Source organism: Aquarana catesbeiana, linkage group LG02, assembly GCF_042186555.1.
Source record: "Aquarana catesbeiana isolate 2022-GZ linkage group LG02, ASM4218655v1, whole genome shotgun sequence".
NCBI classification, from domain to species: Eukaryota; Metazoa; Chordata; class Amphibia; order Anura; family Ranidae; genus Aquarana; species Aquarana catesbeiana.
Genome location: NC_133325.1, coordinates 81,515,835 through 81,534,816, shown reverse-complemented (window position 1 = coordinate 81,534,816; position 18,982 = coordinate 81,515,835). Strand labels below are relative to the sequence as shown.

At 43.6% G+C, this 18,982-nt stretch overlaps 1 protein-coding gene across 3 annotated transcripts in view; it reads right to left on the bottom strand.

Annotated features, from left to right (window-relative positions):
• The window catches only part of DYNC2H1 (dynein cytoplasmic 2 heavy chain 1), a 669,732-nt gene that overhangs the window by 231,461 nt on the left and 419,289 nt on the right, over positions 1 to 18,982 (bottom strand). For all 3 annotated transcript variants that reach the window (XM_073613106.1, XM_073613107.1, XM_073613108.1), the window contains one exon: positions 18,259 to 18,369. In XM_073613106.1, the coding sequence (XP_073469207.1) occupies positions 18,259 to 18,369 (111 nt within the window). The remainder of the gene's footprint in view (positions 1 to 18,258; positions 18,370 to 18,982) is intronic.

Below are 18,982 nucleotides of genomic sequence, written 5' to 3'. Positions count from 1 at the left end.
CATAAAGTTTCGGACCAAAGAATGCGAAGCAAGTGGCCGCTGAAATAATACTGATAAAGCAGAGACCTGGCCCTTGATGGTACTCAAGGCCAGCTTCATCTCTAATCCCATCTGTAGAAAATCAAGGATTCTACCTATGACATATTTCCTGGGATGCCAACCTCTGGATTCACACCAGGTTATATAAGCTTTCCAGACTCTATGATAAATCATCCTGGAAGCTGGCTTCCTTGCATTAATCAAGGTAGATATGACAGGACCTGAGAGCCCACGACTCTTCAGAACGTGGGTCTCAATAGCCAAACCGTCAAATTTATCGTTTGTAAGGCAGGATGGAACACTGGACCTTGAGATAACAGGTCTGGGCGTTCCGGTAGTGTCCACGGGGAACCTACCGTCATCCTTACTATTTCTGCATACCAAGTCCTTCTGGGCCAAGCGGGGGCCACCAGAAGTACCGACTTCCTTTCCTGCCTGATCCTGCGAAGGAGTCGTGGTAGTAGCAGAATAGGCGGGAATGCGTAAATCAGTGAGAACCGATGCCACGGAATCACCCTTGCATCCGTCCCGCATGCAAGAGGATCTTTTGTCCTTGCCACAAATCTGTCTATCTTTTTGTTGAATCAGGATGCAAAGAGATCTACATCTGGAACCCCCCATCTTTGGCATATGGCCCAAAAGACGTCGGGATGCAGAGACCATTCCCCTGGAAGTAACTGCTGGAGACTTAGATAGTCCGCCTGCCAATTCTCTATTCCCGGGATGAAAACTGCCGATATGCATGGCACATGCATCTCTGCCCAGACTAAGATCTGGTTCACCTCTTTTTGAGCAGCTCGGCTCCGGGTGCCTCCCTGATGATTGACATAAGCCACTGCTGTGGCATTGTCGGACTGGATCCTGACCGGACAACCCTGTAGCCTGATAGTCCAGGCTTTTAGAGCTAGATGTATCGCCCGGATCTCCAGAATGTTGATGGGTAAGGTCCTCTCTGTCTTGGACCATACTCCTTGGACCGCAGCCTGTTCCAGAACTGCTCCCCAACCTGACAGACTGGCATCTGTTGTTACCACCGTCCAGGTAACCGGTAGAAAGGATTTCCCCTTCTGCAGGTTTTCGGGTATGAGCCACCAATTGAGGCTCTGACGCACCGCATGCGACAGGTGCATCGGAAAGTCTAATGCCTGAACCTTCTTGTTCCAGGTCGACAGAATACTGTGTTGCAGCATTCTTGAGTGAAACTGAGCATAGGGAACTGCTTCGAATGAAGACACCATCTTCCCTAGTAGCCTCATACAAAGGCGGACTGAGGGACCCTTCTTGGTCCTTACTGTCAGAATCAGCTCTCTCAAAGCAGTGATCTTTGCCTGGGGTAGAAATATTTTCTCCTGGCTTGTATGTATAATCAGACCTAAATATTCCAGTCTTCTTACTGGTTTTAGGAAAGACTTTTCTAAGTTGAGGATCCAACCCAGGTGTTCTAGATACCTGACCGTGGTCCTCAAGTTTCCATTCAAAGAGGCTACCGACCGGTCTATCAAGAGCAGGTCGTCTAGGTATGCTATGACAGCTATACCCTGAGCCCTTAATCTGGCCAGAGGAGGAGCCAAGATCTTTGTGAACACTCGAGGTGCAGTGGCTATCCCAAAGGGCAGAGCCATAAACTGGAAATGGCGCCCTCCTACCTCGAAGCGCAGAAACTTCTGATGAGCAGGAAAAATGTGCACATGCAGATATGCATCTCTGATGTCTATTGATGCCAGAAATTCTCCTCCCTGCAGGGTGGGAACTACTGTTCGAATTGATTCCATGCGGAAGGATTGAATCCTTAGGAATCGGTTCAGATCCCTTAAGTCCAAAATGGGCCTGACATCCCCATTTGGCTTTTGGACCGTAAAAAGGTTGGAATAGAAGCCCAATCCCTGGTCCTTTGCGGGAACTATCATAATGACCTCCTGCGACAAAAGTCGCTCTAACGCTAGAAGGAGCGACTGCTTCTTCTGGGAACATTTGATCTGAGGAACCGAGGAGAAGGGAATTCCTGAAACTCCAGCTTGTACCCTAAGGTTACCGTGGAGACTACCCATCTGTCCTGGAAGTCCTCCTGCCAGAGCTCTGAGAATTGTCGCAGTCTTCCCCCCACTCGAGTGAGCGGGGGCGCCCCCTCATGCAGAGGTCTTAGTGTTTTGCCTAGTAGGCTTCTTTCCCCAGGACTTCTTTTGTCCCTGGGGTTGACTCTTGTCTCTGGACCCCGATGGAGGCGGCCGTCGAGACTGCCTGGAGGCTGAAGCCCCCGGCGCTGGGGAAAGAGTCCGTTTGAAAGAGGGACGCTTACTCTTCTTCTTGACAGGTAAGAGAGTGCTTTTCCCACAAGAGATTCTCTTGATATAGTTATCCAAGTCCTCTCCAAACAACCTTGCACCACGAAATGGAAACCCAGCCAGTAGCTTCTTACATGGTGCTTCGGCTGACCAATTTTTCAACCATAGGATTCTACGTATATGCACCAACCCCAGTGAAAGACGGGAGGTTTGCACGATAGAATCTCTAATGGCGTCAACCACAAAGCATAAGGCCGCTGGAAGGTTAGCAAACCCCTGGGCCTGCTGTTCAGGTAATACTTTGATGACCTGCTTAACATGGTCTCTTAAGTATTGACAGACTCCAATCGCTGCTATTGCAGGTTGGGCCACTGATCCTGCTAAGGAGAAAACATCCTTCAATAGGGATTCCATCCTTTTATCTACAGGATCCCTGAGCATCTGAGCATTGTCTACAGGACAAGTCAGGCTATTATTTATTGAGGAAATGGCGGCATCAATAGCCGGAATTCCCCACATTTTAATAAACTTTTCTTCCATCGGATAAAGTGTTGAAAACTTTCTCGGCGGAAAAACGTTTGTCTGGGTGATCCCACTCAGAATAAATAAGCTTTTCAAGTAAAGTATGAACAGGAAAAGCATGTGCTGCTTGGAAAGGTTTCAGTGACCCCAAAGCAGAAGAGGATTCTTTAGCAGTTTCAGGTATGGGCAACTTAAATGTGGAGCGGACCAATCCAGTGAGGATCTGCACTAAGACTTTCTCCTCTTGGGAAGTTGCAGAGGGTCCCTCTCCACCTGAATCCTCCGAAGAGGAATCATCCATCCCATCCCGATCCTCTGAAAGGGATTCATCTCCTTTATCCCAGAGCTCCTCTGTCTGAGGGTCTTGGGGAACAGAGGAAAGCCTAGTGCGTTTTCTTCCACTGAGTGAAGACGTAATCACGGCCATTAATCTTTCCTCTAGACCATTAATGGTTGAGGAAAAAACCTCTTGTGTAATATATACAGGGGCTGAAGTGCCAGAAGCAGGTGTAGCCCCTGACCCCGATGGCTCTCCCTGGCTAGCCGTCCCTGGCCCATCTTTAGGGGGGAAGGATGCTGCCGACAGGGGGCCCTCAGAACCTGAACGAGATCCCCTAGTGTCTCTGGTTCCTGGGGTGCTTGAACCTCTTCTACCCATAGTGCAAAGCAACAAGGTGTGAGGTATACAAATGAACACTGTCCGCTGAGCGATGTAGTCTGGCTAAAAGCCTTGCTACCCAATGCTCAGTCTGGTGTTACTTCAGTAAATGCTGCCTAGGAGAATGCCTGTGTCCCACCTTACATGCGACCGTCAGCTCTGTGTCTCTCAGAAGGCTGAGTGCACCTGTACAGAGTGCCTTTAATAGCCTGCAGCTGGCCTGAGTGGGAGTCTAAACACTCTGTGCTGACATTCCGCCCCCTCCTCTACCGCCCCCCCCCCTCGAGTTTTGAAAAAAACGAGCGCTTCCCGCACTGCCGACTCTCCTGTCATGCTCTGGAGAAAAGGCTGGGGATGGGGGGGGGGGGGAAGGAGGGAGACTGGTAACAAGATTTGCCTGAACGGCTATCTTCAGAGATGGTGGCCATTAGGCCACAGAGCCCGGGTGGTATAACCACTTTCTAGACCCCTGTGGCCCCTCTCTAGCCTGGGAGGGAACATTCAAACATGAGAAATCCCCCCATCCACCTTACCTGCTTGCAGCCTGCTTGATACGCTGGGACATACACAGCGATTACAACACCTGAGACAGACATTCAGCATGTGTAGGTTTGTGCTCTTGGCAGCCCCCGGTGGTCACAATAGGCATAGCATGCATTTACCTTAAAGGAGAAAAGCCACTAGAATTCAAAAATTCTGTGGAATCTCCTCTTACCTTATCCAGCCGCAGGGTGCTGTTTACACAGACCCAATCTTCACCTCTCACGGTGGGCTCCGTTTGAAAAAACCGTCAGAGACTGGGGCCCCCATCAGTAGGGGGATCCAACAGTTCTGGGACCGTAAAGCACCTCGCCAGAAATTAGGAAGTTTAAAGCCATTTTCTGATCTGCGGGGTCCAGCTCTCTAAAAAGAGAAGCATTACGGGTAAAACCTCGTTTCTTCGGACACGAGGCCCGGGTACCATTCAATTCGGCCATGAAAAGACACTTTGAATGGATCCGGTTCGCCTGGCTTGCCCCAGTATAGGATCTTAGGATATTCCCTTTGGAGCTCAGCACAGGACATCTTTACACGTCCATCACCTAAGACACTGGCGTAAAAACTGAGGTATCCCTGCAAGGGGGAGGGATTATATAGGGGGTTGAACTTCCTGATAGGGTGTGCCAGTGTCCAATCACCAGTGATACCTATATAACCCATCAGTAATTACTGTGGCTCTGTGTCCCGTGATGTTCGAGAAAGAAAAAGGTAGAGAACCTTCTAAAGTGAAGTCTGCAAAATCCATTAGAGGTTTCCTGCTTGCTCCGCCCAACCATTGTACAGTGCGCTGTGCAGCAAGTAAAAAAATGGCCACATTATCAGGAAAAAAAAAGAGGAATTTTGAAACAGTATTTTAATCTTTTCTACGTACTGTATATTCTATATTCACCTATTATACACGTGAAATGGTGGGTGTGCATTTAATGGCAAGTTCACATTGGCATTGCAAGCAGGTATTTGAGGGGCGTTTTTAACGCTCCTCAAATGCCTATGCACGTGAAACAATGGACAGCACACAGTGCTGTACACATTATCAAAACATGAAGCGTTATCAAATTGAAGCCTCAAGTTGAGTGTGGAAGAGTATGAAGCCTTTCAACAACTCCCATTCAAGGCTATGTTAAAGTATCGCGTGTTAAAATGAGTTTAAAAAAAAAATTATGCAGGAGGAATATAATGTCCCACAATGCCCTGTAATAATAAAGGAGAGCATAGAGTATCCTGCAGTCACTTCCTTCTATGCAGGACGACAAACATGAGATAAAGCATAGTAAAGGAATCCAGCCTGCTGCCTACCTTGCTAATGGAGTATGCACAGGAAATCAGCATGACAAGCCACACCTCAAATTATTTCCTGTAATGTCTCTTATCTTTAAAAATAATAGGCGTTTGCAGAGCGGTTTTAACACGCATCAAAGGAGTCAAAACAGCACATACGGTGTTTGGGGAATGTTTTTAAAGCGTCATTAACGGTTGTAAAACACCAACTAAAGCACATTAACGCCAGTCTAACGCCTATACTAAAGCTCATTAAGGTGAGTCTAACACCATACTGAAGCGCATTAACACTATAGGAGTTAGAACTAAATACTCAAACAGGTTAGAATTAAGAATCCCTGGTGGATCAGGGTGGAATCAAAGGCTGAGGACTAGACATTCCCAGAACACTTGGTTAATGGCAATCAGATAATTATATGCAGCTGAAGGACTTTGTATGATAAAAAACAAAAGCCAGGGATGGGTAGGCTGGGTCACCCTTTTCTATTTCCAAATGCCCATTCTCATTTTTTGTGAAGTGGGCTTAAAAAAAGCCCCAAAAAGTGAAAAAAGCACAATCATTGATAAATACAGACAAAACCCTACTACATTTCTACTCTTCTGAAGTCAGCAAGTTCAGCTATGACCCCCGAGTACCACAGACTTTAGCAGACATCTCAGAATATGGCACTCAAAAGGCTAGAAGTTTGTCTGTTTTTGACAGACTGATCTTCATTGAAAAGCACCTGGGATTCCTGTTTTACACACATTTGTAGGGTATTGCCATACATGTGGTTGTGTGTATGTATCCTGTGGGTAATGTAGAGATCTACCACAAGATCAATCAACCTTTGACCATTATCTAAAATCTGTAGCTAGTCTGAAGAAATTGCTATTACAGGCCTTACAATAAAACTGCCGTGTGTCTAAGGAAAAAAAAGAAAGAAAGAAGATTGCTTATGCAAAGCCCTTAATTTTCCCAGAAATTAGCAATATTTTATGCCCTGAATAAGCTTTGCTTATGTAACAGAAACATTTATAAACACTTATCAGCTGGAAGAAATGTAAGCAGCTGGTTAACACAGCAATATACTTTTCATCTTGACTTTTCTAGTATCTGAGCCCGTTTATAAGATCTTATGCTTGTGACACTCTTAAAGCAGATGGCTATTGAAACCTAGGCATTTGTTCATTAAATCTAATAAAAACATTCAATAAGTACTTGTCACAGACCTAGCCGGGACAGAGGCTGTTGGAGAGGACTGTATGCAAGCCTGTTGCCTTTTGATTATGGGCCCTGGATTTTCAATTGATTCATTCTGTTGGGACACATCCTGTGAGGAGATGCTGGTGTCATCAACCTGTGTTTATGTTAATTGAATGAGCTAATGACATTGTCCTCTATACAATGTAGGAGACGGGACGACTGCTATTGTGTTGATATAACTGTGTGAAACTCGGTGCCCACAAGTCTGGGCGAAAGGTCATGTCTCGGTCACCTAGGCTGTATAAAGGATTAGATAATTAGCTCATGTTACTTATTTGAAAAGTCCGCGCTTAGGAAAATAACTGTTGAAAAGGGCTGCAGCCTCCCCTTAATTAATTCCTAATGAGGAATTAATTGGAAATGGTAATGAAGAAATGTGGGGAATTGGCGCTGCCCTATGTAATAAATGTTATATGAGGGTCTAGGAATTAAATAAATAAGTAAATAAGTGATTAAATTAGTGACAGCAATTGTGTATGTGAAAGAATAAATAGGTGTTTAAGTGACTGTCCCCCTATATATGCACCAAAAATAATTGATGTAAAATCCTACTGAGTGAATGTGCACATCTTTTGTATCATGTAAATAAACTGAGTTTATAATTGCTCCACTACCAGTGGGGACCTATGTATACATAATAAACCAAATAAAAATAATAATAGAGTTATAAAGTATTTTTATACAACGGTCCGTGAACCAACCCACTGTTTAAGTGCTCGTGGTAACCATATGTGGTTACCAATTACCCCCACTGAATAAAGTGATTAAAGTGCACTGAGTGTAAAGTAACGAGAGTGCAACAAACTATAAGTTGCTATAAATTAAATGCCCTCAAATTTCATAGATATACCATAAAAAATACAATTATAATTATAAATATATATGCAGGAATCAAAACAAATAACATTTATAAAAAGGCACCAAGTGTAAATACACCATCCGTAGACCAGTCCCTATAATTGGCATATACTGGAATAAAATGTCTATTATGTGGAGATCAGGATCAGTTAACTTGCATTCAGGAATACTCAAAGGGTGATGTAAGGTGACTTCCGTGCAGGTAAAATAAAATAAAAGCTGGTGACTCCAAGTGCTCCCCCCCGATGCTCCCCCACTCACCAGAATCCGTCACCCCCGAGGGAGTATTAGGCAGAGGAGTGGGTGTCTTTGGGTAGCTGTCTCTGGTGTCCCTCTTAGGCTCCACTCACCATGAGTGTCTTCTGTTTAGACCGATACTGTGGGTCCCCACGAGCACTTAAACAGTGGGTTGGTTCACGGACCGTTGTATAAAAATACTTTATAACTCTATTATTATTTTTATTTGGTTTATTATGTATACATAGGTCCCCACTGGTAGTGGAGCAATTATAAACTCAATTTATTTACATGATACAAAAGATGTGCACATTCACTCAGTAGGATTTTACATCAATTATTTTTGGTGCATATATAGGGGGACAGTCACTTAAACACCTATTTATTCTTTCACATACACAATTGCTGTCACTAATTTAATCACTTATTTACTTATTTAATTCCTAGACCCTCATATAACATTTATTACATAGGGCAGCGCCAATTCCCCACATTTCTTCATTACCAATTAGCTCATGTTAATTAAGTTACAGTTGTATTGTTAGAGGAGGTTCCAACGGCATATAAAGTCTTGTAACTTTGATTCATAATAAACAGTCCATGTTAGCAGTGAAGCAAGTGTCGTCTTGTTTTCTGCTCAGAGAGGTTGGAATATCTGATATCTGTATACAGACTGGGAGGAAGTGGTATATGACGGAAGCACTCAAGCGGAGTGTGGGACGTTCCGTGACATTGGTGGCAAGCAGCGGGAAAGCTTCCTGCAGTCTGGGACATCCAAACTTCCATCTGGATCCAAGGTCCAGATAGCAGGAGAGGAGAGGTACAGATACCAGCCGCCATGGATGAGGAATTCAGAAGGAGGTTGCGAGAGATGCAGATACAGCACAGAGGACCAGTATCGGAGCAGGTCCTGCTGGGATGGTGTGATTCTATTCGCTGCAAACTCTGGAAGGAAGCGCTAGCCCGTGAGCAGCGACACCAGGGAAAAGTTCTCCCCTCCATCGAGGAAAGGTACTGGTCGCAGTACGGACTGCGGGTGCGGTTTTTGGGAGAAAAACCACACAAGAAGCAGACAGCTGAATTAAGCAGGCTGGTCTGGGCAGAGATAAAGCTGGATGAGAGCTACAGAGCCCTCCGGTGGCATGTATCCCAAGCATGTCCCTGGATAGCGGATGACAGCCCAATGGAAGGCTTAAGCTACGGCGGCTTGGGACTGTTTGTGAAGCTGACAGGGGACCCTAACTTTGGGAGTGATTTGGAGCGGCGGGTGGACGAAATCATGGATTTCAGAGAAGGGCTACTGAACATTTCGGAAGTGCACTGGGCACAGGAAGATTTGGAGTTTCTGGCCGTTCAGGAATGGGAGCTAGAGATCGCCTACAGACGGCTGCTAGACATTGCTCAGTGCCAGGGCTGGGCTCCCTTTGCCTGGGACTATCAGGAAATACTAGCTGACAATCCTGAAATCCTGGCTGAAGAGTCGGCAATGTGGCAGAGCAATAGTGTGCTTTGCCAACCTGCCCCCACAGCTATGGAGGCGGAGGTCTTATGGCGGATGCAGCAAGTGCTGACTGACCTTGATGATCCTGTTTCTGCATGGGATGATCTTGGATGGAGGAATGTGCCTGTCCAGCAGCATGCCAGAGAATCTGCAGTGGAAAATCTGGAGAATGCCATCCCCAAAGCTGAAGTGCTGACAACAGGGCAGAGCTCTGCTAACCTCTGCCCAGCACTGATAACATCTTCTGGGTTCCATGGACAGGAGATGGTGAACCTCCATCCCCAGACATCAGTTGCAGAGACATGGGATTTGATAGACTTTTCTGCTGAGGAAGAACAACCTGATAAGCCTCCAGCAGAAGAGCTGCTATCAGGGCCAAAGTTCACTGTGTTCTGCCCAGCACCAACAGTGGCTTCAGCCTTCCTGAGAGAAGAGGTAGTCGGCCTTTCTCCCACAACACTGACAGGGACATGTGATTTTCTGCCAGCAGCATCTATGGAGTTAAAACAAACTTCTCCAGCTGAAGATCTGGTAACTGAACAGAGGGTCCAAGACCTCTGTCCCACACTTTTACCAATTCCAGAGACTGGGGATTTAATAGACGTTTCTGTAGAGGAGGAACCACCTGGCAAACCCCCAGCAGAAGTGCTGGCAACTGGACAGAGGGTCCAAGACCTCTGCCCCACACCTGCAGCAATTGTGGAGGCTCAGGCTGAGAAGATGGCAATCACTTCCCAGCAGCAGATACAGGGGGAAAAGGGAGAGGAGGTGTGTGTTGTCCCTCCCCAACAGTTGGCCAGGGTGGAGGAAGTGGGCTTTCCTCCCCAGCAAAGATCCGTGTACCTGGGAGACAGTACCATCGACATGTTGTCCCAGCAGCCAGAGGAGGGAATGGAAAAGGAAGCAGCCGGCTCACCTCCCCAATGGCAGCTACACAGTTTGGGAGTGGAGGAAGCCAGCCTCCTGCCCCAACAGTTAGCCGGAGCAGAGGATGCGGAGTCCCCAGCAGAAGTGCTGGCAACAGGGCAGAGTGCTAATAACCTCTGCCCAGCACCGGCAACAACTACAGAGTTCCAGAGAGGCGGGGCCGTCGGCCTCCCTCTCCAACAGTTAGCCGGAACAGATGGTGTGGGGTTTCCAGCAGAAGGGATGGCAACAGGGCCGAGGACTGCTGGACTCTGCCCTCAACTAACAGAGGATGGATTTCCTGTGAAGGTGGATGGGACTTCAGTCTCCACCTGTATACCCCAGGGATGCTGGGCAGTGGGCCCCGATCCCCAACAGCATGACAGAGTGAGCCCAGACACCCTGTCTTCTCTCCAGCGGCAGAAAGGATTCCAGGGAGAAGAGCCAGTCCAGGCCTCTCCCCAGCGGCAGATATGTTCTCTGAGAGAGGCAGAGGTTGGCTGGGTGAGTAATACTCTGTTTGGAACAATTTGTTTGGGGTACTGTGTGGGTACAGGCAGTAGAGGACTGGAACTATGGACTAACTTCGGAGTCAACCCATCTGGGGTCTCCTCCTGTGTTAGTCTCCTGCCGAAAGGGGAGAAATGTCACAGACCTAGCCGGGACAGAGGCTGTTGGAGAGGACTGTATGCAAGCCTGTTGCCTTTTGATTATGGGCCCTGGATTTTCAATGGATTCATTCTGTTGGGACACATCCTGTGAGGAGATGCTGGTGTCATCAACCTGTGTTTATGTTAATTGAATGAGCTAATGACATTATCCTCTATACAATGTAGGAGACGGGACGACTGCTATTGTGTTGATATAACTGTGTGAAACTCGGTGCCCACAAGTCTGGGCGAAAGGTCATGTCTCAGTCACCTAGGCTGTATAAAGAATTAGATAATTAGCTCATGTTAATTAAGTTACAGTTGTATTGTTAGAGGAGGTTCCAACGGCATATAAAGTCTTGTAACTTTGATTCATAATAAACAGTCCATGTTAGCAGTGAAGCACGTGTCGCCTTGTTTTCTGCTCAGGGAGGTTGGAATATCTGATATCTGTATACAGACTGGGAGGAAGTGGTATATGACGGAAGCACTCAAGCGGAGTGTGGGACGTTCCGTGACAGTACTGCTACAGACAAAAGGGAGAACTACAGAACTACATAACAACAATGATCTTAATTAAATGAAGAACTGAAATGGAGACTTTATTCATGTACAAAAGTAGCACCATACTGAACAGTAGAAGAGAACACTTGGACCTAAAAATTATCATCAGAGCAGCATTTTTAGCCTCTAACTCACAGGTCTTTACTTGTGGTCCCCATTCCTTATCCCTAACAGAGGCAAAATAAATCACATGACAGTGAATGGCCACGCCTCCAGCTGTTTTACTCCAGCATATTTGAATACACAAATAAAAAACAATGCAAGTTCAATGCAAAAATGACATACAACTTTGAATGGGCAACGCAAACACATCTCTATAAAACCCAACTCAGGGCTCTGCCATCCATCCACCCATAGGGTCACCCCTACCTCCCTGGAGGCCCCTCAGCTTTAATTTTTTTATACCTACCTTCTTCCAGATGGCTTTAGTCTGGTCACATGATTAGCGGGGTTGTTTACTTATGGCCTCCAGATGGACATATAACTTTACTACTTGGCCTGGGGAGCTTTGGAAATAAAAACAATTGAAATACAGGTGCATCTTAAAAAAGTTAGATTAGCATCAAAAAGTTAATTTATTTCAGTGATTCAATTCAGAAAGTGAAACTTGTATATTATATAGATGCGTTACACACAGAGTGATATATTTCAAGCATTTCTTTCTTAAATGTTGAGGATTGTTTCTTACATCTAGTGAAAACCCAAAATTAAGTATCTCAGAAAATTAGATTATTACAATAAAATAATTAGAATAGACCAATAAAAAAACAATGTGGACCAACACCAGCAGATGACATTGCTCCCCAAATCATCAAGGACTGTGGAATATTTTGCATTTTATTTGGAAATCAAGGTCCCAGAGTCTAGAGGAAGAGTGGAGAGGCACAGAATCCAAGTTCCATGAGGTCCAGTGTGAAGTTTTAACAGTCAGTGATGATTTGGGGAGCCTTGTCATCTGCTGGTGTTGGTCGAAAGTCAGGAACCTCTGCCAGGAAATTCTAGAGCACTTCATTCTTCCCTCTGCAGACCAGCTTTATGGAGATGCGGATTTAATTTTCCACCAGGACTTGGTACCTGCCCACACTGTCAAAAGTACCAATACCTGGTTTAATGATAATGGTATCACTGTGCTTGATTGGCCAGCAAACTTGCCTCACCTAAACCCCATAGAGAATCTGTGGGGTATTGTCAAGAGGAAGATGAGAGACACCAGACCCAACAATGCAGTTGAGCGGAAGGCCGCTATCAAAGCAACCTGGGCTTCCATAGCTTCCCAGCAGTGCCACAGGCTGATCGCCTCCATTAAAATCTATTAAAAATCCTTTTTTTTTATTGGTCTTATGTAATATTTTAATTTTCTGAGTTACTGAATTTTGGGTTTTCACTAGCTGTAAGCCATAATCATCAAAAAAAAAAAATGCTGGAAATATATCACTCTGTGTGAGACACATGTACGGTATATAAAATATATGAGTTTCACTTTTTGAATTTAATTACTGAAATAAATTAACTTTTTGATGGTATTATTATTTTTTGGAGATGCACCTGTGTGTATATACAGTTGTGCTCATAAGTTTACATACCCTGGCAGAATTTATGATTTCTTAGTCATTTCAGAGAATATGAATGATAACACAAAAACATTTCTTTCACTCATGGTTAGTGTTTGGCTGAAGCAACTTTGTTTATGCTTTTTAAATCATAATGACAACAGAAACTACCCAAATGACCATGATCAAAAGTTTACATACCCTGGTGATTTGGCCTGATAACATGCACACAAGCTGACACAAGGTTTGAATGGCTATTAAAAGGTAACCATCCTCGCCTGTGATCTGTTTGCTTGTAATTAGTGTGTGTGTAAAAAAAGTTCAATGTGTTCCTGGACTCCTGACAGACCCTTGAATCTTTCATCCAGAGCTGCACTGACTTTTCTGGATTCTGAGTCATGGGGAAAGCAAAAGAATTGTCAAAGGATCTGTGAGAAAAGGTAGTTCAACTGTATAAAACAGGAAAGGGATATAAAAAGATATCCAAGGAATTGAGAATGCCAATCAGCAGTGTTCAAACTCTAATTAAGAAGTGGAAAATGAGGGGTTCTGTTGAAACCAAACCACGGTCAGGTAGACCAACTAAAATTTCAGTCACTTCAGTCAATAACTTCACAATTGCCAGGAAAATTGTTCGGATGCAAAGAAAAACCCACAAATAACTTCAGGTGAAATACAGGACTTTCTGAAAACATGTGTTTCAAGATGCACATTAAGGAGGCACTTGAAGAAAGATGGGATGCATGGAAAGCCATTACTACACAAATGCCAGAGAAAATTGAGTACTGTCCGTGATACTTTTTTTATTTGCACTAACATACAATTTTTCAGGACAAGCTTTCGGGGTATGTCCCCTTCTTCAAGGTCCAAGCAGTACTCATTCACAAATTTTTAAGCAGCATGTTAAAGAAGAAGAAAAAAAAAAAAAAAAGAGAAAACCAAACACATACAAATCAATGGTAATAAAGATAGCAGCAGAGTTAGTGAGATAAGACAGAGGGAGAGCTATAGAATGCAGGGGGGGATACTAGTCACAGAGGGGTCGTAAAACTTTAGCATAATGTGTAAGGAAACCAAATGCCACAAAGTATCCCACTTAAAATACGCCAAACAGCACAGAGACAAGTCTCAAACCTTCTGGCCCAAGTCATTTGGAGTGTTGAGACCAAAATTGAGCTTTTTGGCCACAACCATAAACACTACTTTTGGAGAGGAGTCAACAAGGCTTATGATAAAAGGTACACCATTCCTACTGTGAAACGCGGAGGTGGATCGCTGATGTTTTAGGGATATGTGAGCTACAAAGGCACAGAAAATTTGGTCAAAATTGATGGCAAGATGAATGCAGTATGTTATCAAAAAATACCAGAGGAACATTTGCATTCATTAACCAGGAAGCTGCGCATGGGACGTACTTGGAAATTCCAACATTAAAATGATCAAAAACACAAGGCCAAGTCAAGCTGTCATTGGCTACAGCAGAATATAGTGAAGGTTCTGGAGTGGCCATCTCAGTCTCCTGACCTCAATATCATTGAGTCACTCCGGAGAGATCTCAAATGTGCAGTTCATGCAAGACAGCCCAAGAATGTACAGGAACTGGAGGCTTTTTGCCAAGAGGAATGGGCAAGCTTTACCATCTGAGAAGATAAAGAGCCTCAGCCACAAATATCACAAAAGACTTCAAGCAGTCATTGATGTTAAAGAGGGCAATACACAGTATTAAGAACTGGGGTATGTAAACCTTTTATTAGGGCAAACTTTCGATCAGGGTAATTTGGGTAGTTTCTCTTGTCATTATGATTTAAAAAGAGTAAACACAGTTGACTGATAATAAATGGTTTCAGCCAAACACTAACCATGAGTGAAAGAAAGGTTTTTGTGTTATCATTCATGTTCTCTGAAAAATGGCCAAGAAATCATAAATTCTGCCAGGGTATGTAAACTTATGAACACAACTATCTATATATATATATATATATATATATATATATATATATATATATATATATATATATATATATATATATATATATATATATATATATATATATATATAGTATATATTGCAGCCATTTGCTAAAATCATTTAAGTTCATTTTTTTTCCTCATTGATGTACACACAGTACCCCATATTGACAGAAAAACAAAGAATTGTTGACAATCTTGCAGATTTATTAAAAAAAGAAAAACTGAAATATCACATGGTCCTAAGTATTTAGTAGAAGCACCCTTTTGATCTAAAACATCCATGAGTCTTTTTGGGAAAGATGCAACAAGTTTTTCACACCTGGATTTGGGGATCTGCCATTCCTCCTTGCGGATCCTCTCCAGTTCTGTCAGGTTGGATGGTAAACGTTGGTGGACAGCCATTTTTAGGTCTCTCCAGAGATGCTCAATTGGGTTTAAGTCAGGGCTCTGGCTGGGCCATTCAAGAGCAGTCACGGAGTTATTGTGAAGCCACTCCTTCGTTATTTTAGCTGTGTGCTTATGGTCATTGTCTTGTTAGAAGGTAAACCTTTGGCCCAGTCTGAGGTCCTGAACACTCTGGAGAAGGTTTTCGTCCAGGATATCCCTGTACTTGGCCGCATTCATCTTTCCCTTGATTGCAACAAGTCATCCTGTCCCTGCAGCTGAAAAACTCCCCCACAGCATGATGCTGCCACCACCATGCTTCACTGTTGGGACTGTATTGGACAGGTGATGAGCAGTGCCTGGTTTTCTCCACACATACCGCTTAGAATTAAGGCCAAAAAGTTCTATCTTTGTCTCATCAGACCAGAGAATCTTATTTCTCATCATCTTGGAGTCCTTCAGGTATTTTTTAGCAAACTCCATGCAGGCTTTCATGTGTCTTGCACTGAGGAGAGGCTTCCGTCAGGCCACTCTGCCATAAAGCCCCGACTGGTGGAGGGCTGCAGTGATGGTTGACTTTCTACAAGTTTCTCCCATCTCTTGACTGCATCTCTGGAACTCAGCCACAGTGATCTTTGGGTTCTTCTTTACCTCTCTCACCAAGGCTCTTCTCCCCCGATAGCTCAGTTTGAGTCGGACGGGCAGATCTAGGAAGGGTTCTGGTCGTCCCAAACGTTTTCCATTTAAGGACTATGGAAGCCACTGTGCTCTTAGGAATCTTAAGTGCAGCAGAAATTTTTTTGTAACCTTGGCCAGATCTGTGCCTTGCCACAATTCTGTCTCTGAGCTCTTCAGGCAGTTCCTTTGACTACATGATTCTCATTTGCTCTGACATGCACTGTGAGCTGTAAGGTCTTATATAGACAGGTGTGTGGCTTTCCTAATCAAGTCCAATCAGTATAATCAAACACAGCTGGACTCAAATGAAGGTGTAGAACCATCTCAAGGATGATCAGAAGAAATGGACAACACTTGCGTTAAATATATGAGTGTCACAGCAAAGGGTCTGAATACTTAGGACCATGTGATATTTCAGTTTTTCTTTTTTAATAAATCTGCAAAAATGTCAACAAATCTGTGTTTTTCTGTCAATATGGGGTGCTGTGTGTACATTAATGAGGAAAAAAATGAACTTAAATGATTTTAGCAAATGGCCGCAATATAACAAAGAGTGAAAAATTTAAGGGGGTCTGAATACTTTCCGTCCCAACTGTATATATATTTAAAATTTATTTATTTACTTATTTATTTTTTAAAGTTTAGGTATAATTAAAAACAGAAGAAGAATCGGCACAAGCACCATAACTTACAGTTAGCATGATGTGTTCATTGTCTGGATTCCTCTGCTCTCAGCAGAAATCTTGCTGTGTCTCCTGATGACAGCTTCTGACAGCCCACCAGTTGTATTAACCACCACCGTGCCAGAGGTTTACTATGTGGGTGCAAAGTAATTGGGGGGTGGGGGAGCTTGTAAAAAAAAATTAGGATTTCTACTGAAAGGAGAAGAAGCCAGACAAGGGACACATCATACTAAGTTATGTCCCTTGTGCTGAATCTTTAGCTAAACTTAGCCTTTAAGCTATAGCTGGCCTTTAAATTGACACATATACTTTGAAGAAAAACTACAGTGTTCTTTGTCTTACAAATAAACATTATGAACTCAATCACACCAATACACATATGGTAATGCACACATGTACGCAATTCGCTCTTACAGTTTTCCACATAGGAAAGAAATGGATTTCTACTAGAAAAACATTTCCATGTCATAAAATGTATGAATTGTTTCTGCAGGAAGTCAAATAAGTGGAACCATAGCATATGACCATACCACAGTAGACACTGCTACGCCAGTGATCTTCACTAGCTTCTGTGAAGCATTCTTTGATATGACAAGGTGGAGAGGCAGGGCGGAGATGTTATGCTCTCTACCTCATTCAATGATAGAGTTCATTGAAAAAATGCTAAGCATTCTCTAAAAGGCGCCTGTGCTGAGTGGCCGATCTCCTGTGATCAGAATACAGCAGGGCAGCCGCTCAGCATGGGATCCAGAAGCTAGTGGAGATCACTAGAATAGCTGTGTTTACTGCAGTGATGTTTCAGCTTCTAGAGGGATCCCACAGAAATGTTATATGCATAGTTACATTGGTCAAAGGTGGACCAACGTATCTATGTAAAAAATGCCATAAAAAAGAATTGATGCAAAGGCCAGTTATAGGTGAGGGCAGTGGCCACTTGTTTGTACTGTTGGAATACTGAGGAGGGGAGGCACTGGACACCTTTGCTGCCATTGTGCTATATGCTGGGTGTCCAGTGTGCCCCTGCGCCTTTAAGCAAGGGTGGCCTCCCTCCAGCCTCACCTGCCCTCCATCTATCCATTATAATGCAAGTGCTTCCACTGTGGAGGCACTCAAAAATGTATAGAGTTAGGACTGCAGATAATACTGGGGTGTCTGGAGTGGCTTTGCAGCTTACGCATGTATTTGCAAAAGTGTGCAAACTAAACCCCTGTTTTTAACACATACTGTTAGATGGACAGGATAATTTGGTTGGTTTTAGGCTGGTCGGTAAGTTGAACTGGGAATTTTTTTTTGTTTTGTTTGACATAACCAGAATTCTTCTTTAACACATGACAAAGGCTTCCCATAACTATGTGTGAACTGACCAAGAGCATAGCTCAAATGCTTTCTTTTAAAGACATAATGTCTCTCAATGAAACCTCAAATGGAGCTATCTAATAAAGGATGAGCCACTGCTCTGACCCATTGAATTTTATGTGTGAATTACAGTTTGAACTATTGAGCCTTGTAAATAGGTTTTTACAACAGGTAGCAAGGAGAAAAAATTAAAAAAATTAAAATCAGCTGAGAGCTCCATATGCTCACTGCCTGTGAAGATTTAAATGATTTACACGCAATGAAGAAAATATACACAAAACCCCTACACGTTCCCTTTAACATAATTTCACTTTGAATGAGCCCAAGGTGACATTGTAAATTAGAAGAAGTTTACCTCGTATGTTATCTTCAAGCTTGACTGTAATAAGATCGGGGTAAATTTAGGGTGAACTTCAGCAGTAAGCCACAGACGGAATCCGGGTTTTGGCTGAAGGGTGTTTAATTCCTGTTAAAGTACAAAGATCTGTCTGTTAGAGTATACACTAAATGAAACCAACAAAGTACTCTGTGTTTCTGAAAGTGATTATGGAGAAGATAAACTGTGATATTAAAAACAAGGATATACTCCCTAATGTAGCAAGAAAAGCAAGAGCAAACTGAAACACCAATTGGGACAGAAAGGATACCAATCACCCAAAAAAATGCTTCATTCACAGAACAAGCCAAGAACAAAATGGAAGATATTGGCCAAGATATCTCACCCCTAACAATTTATTATTTCACTCAGAGTTATGATAAAAAAGACACAATGTTTTTACTGCTATGCAGACGATTAAAAGTATAGCAAAGATGCGACTGTTTGCCCTTTCTTGAGTTAATTAATCTTTGAGGATAATGTGCCTGCAGCTAAAAAGGTTAGGGCTTGCTTTAAAGCTCATCTCCAGCTTTACTTTCACTTTAAATAGTTGTTTGGGCCAAGCTATTTGTTATACTAACATGCCCGCTGGGCATGCTGTATAAACTGTATGTATCCTCAGCTACATACAGTAAACAACAGTGAGTTCCAGGTGTGAGCCGAGACCTTCCCATCTAAGACCAGTCAAGCGAGCCAATGACAT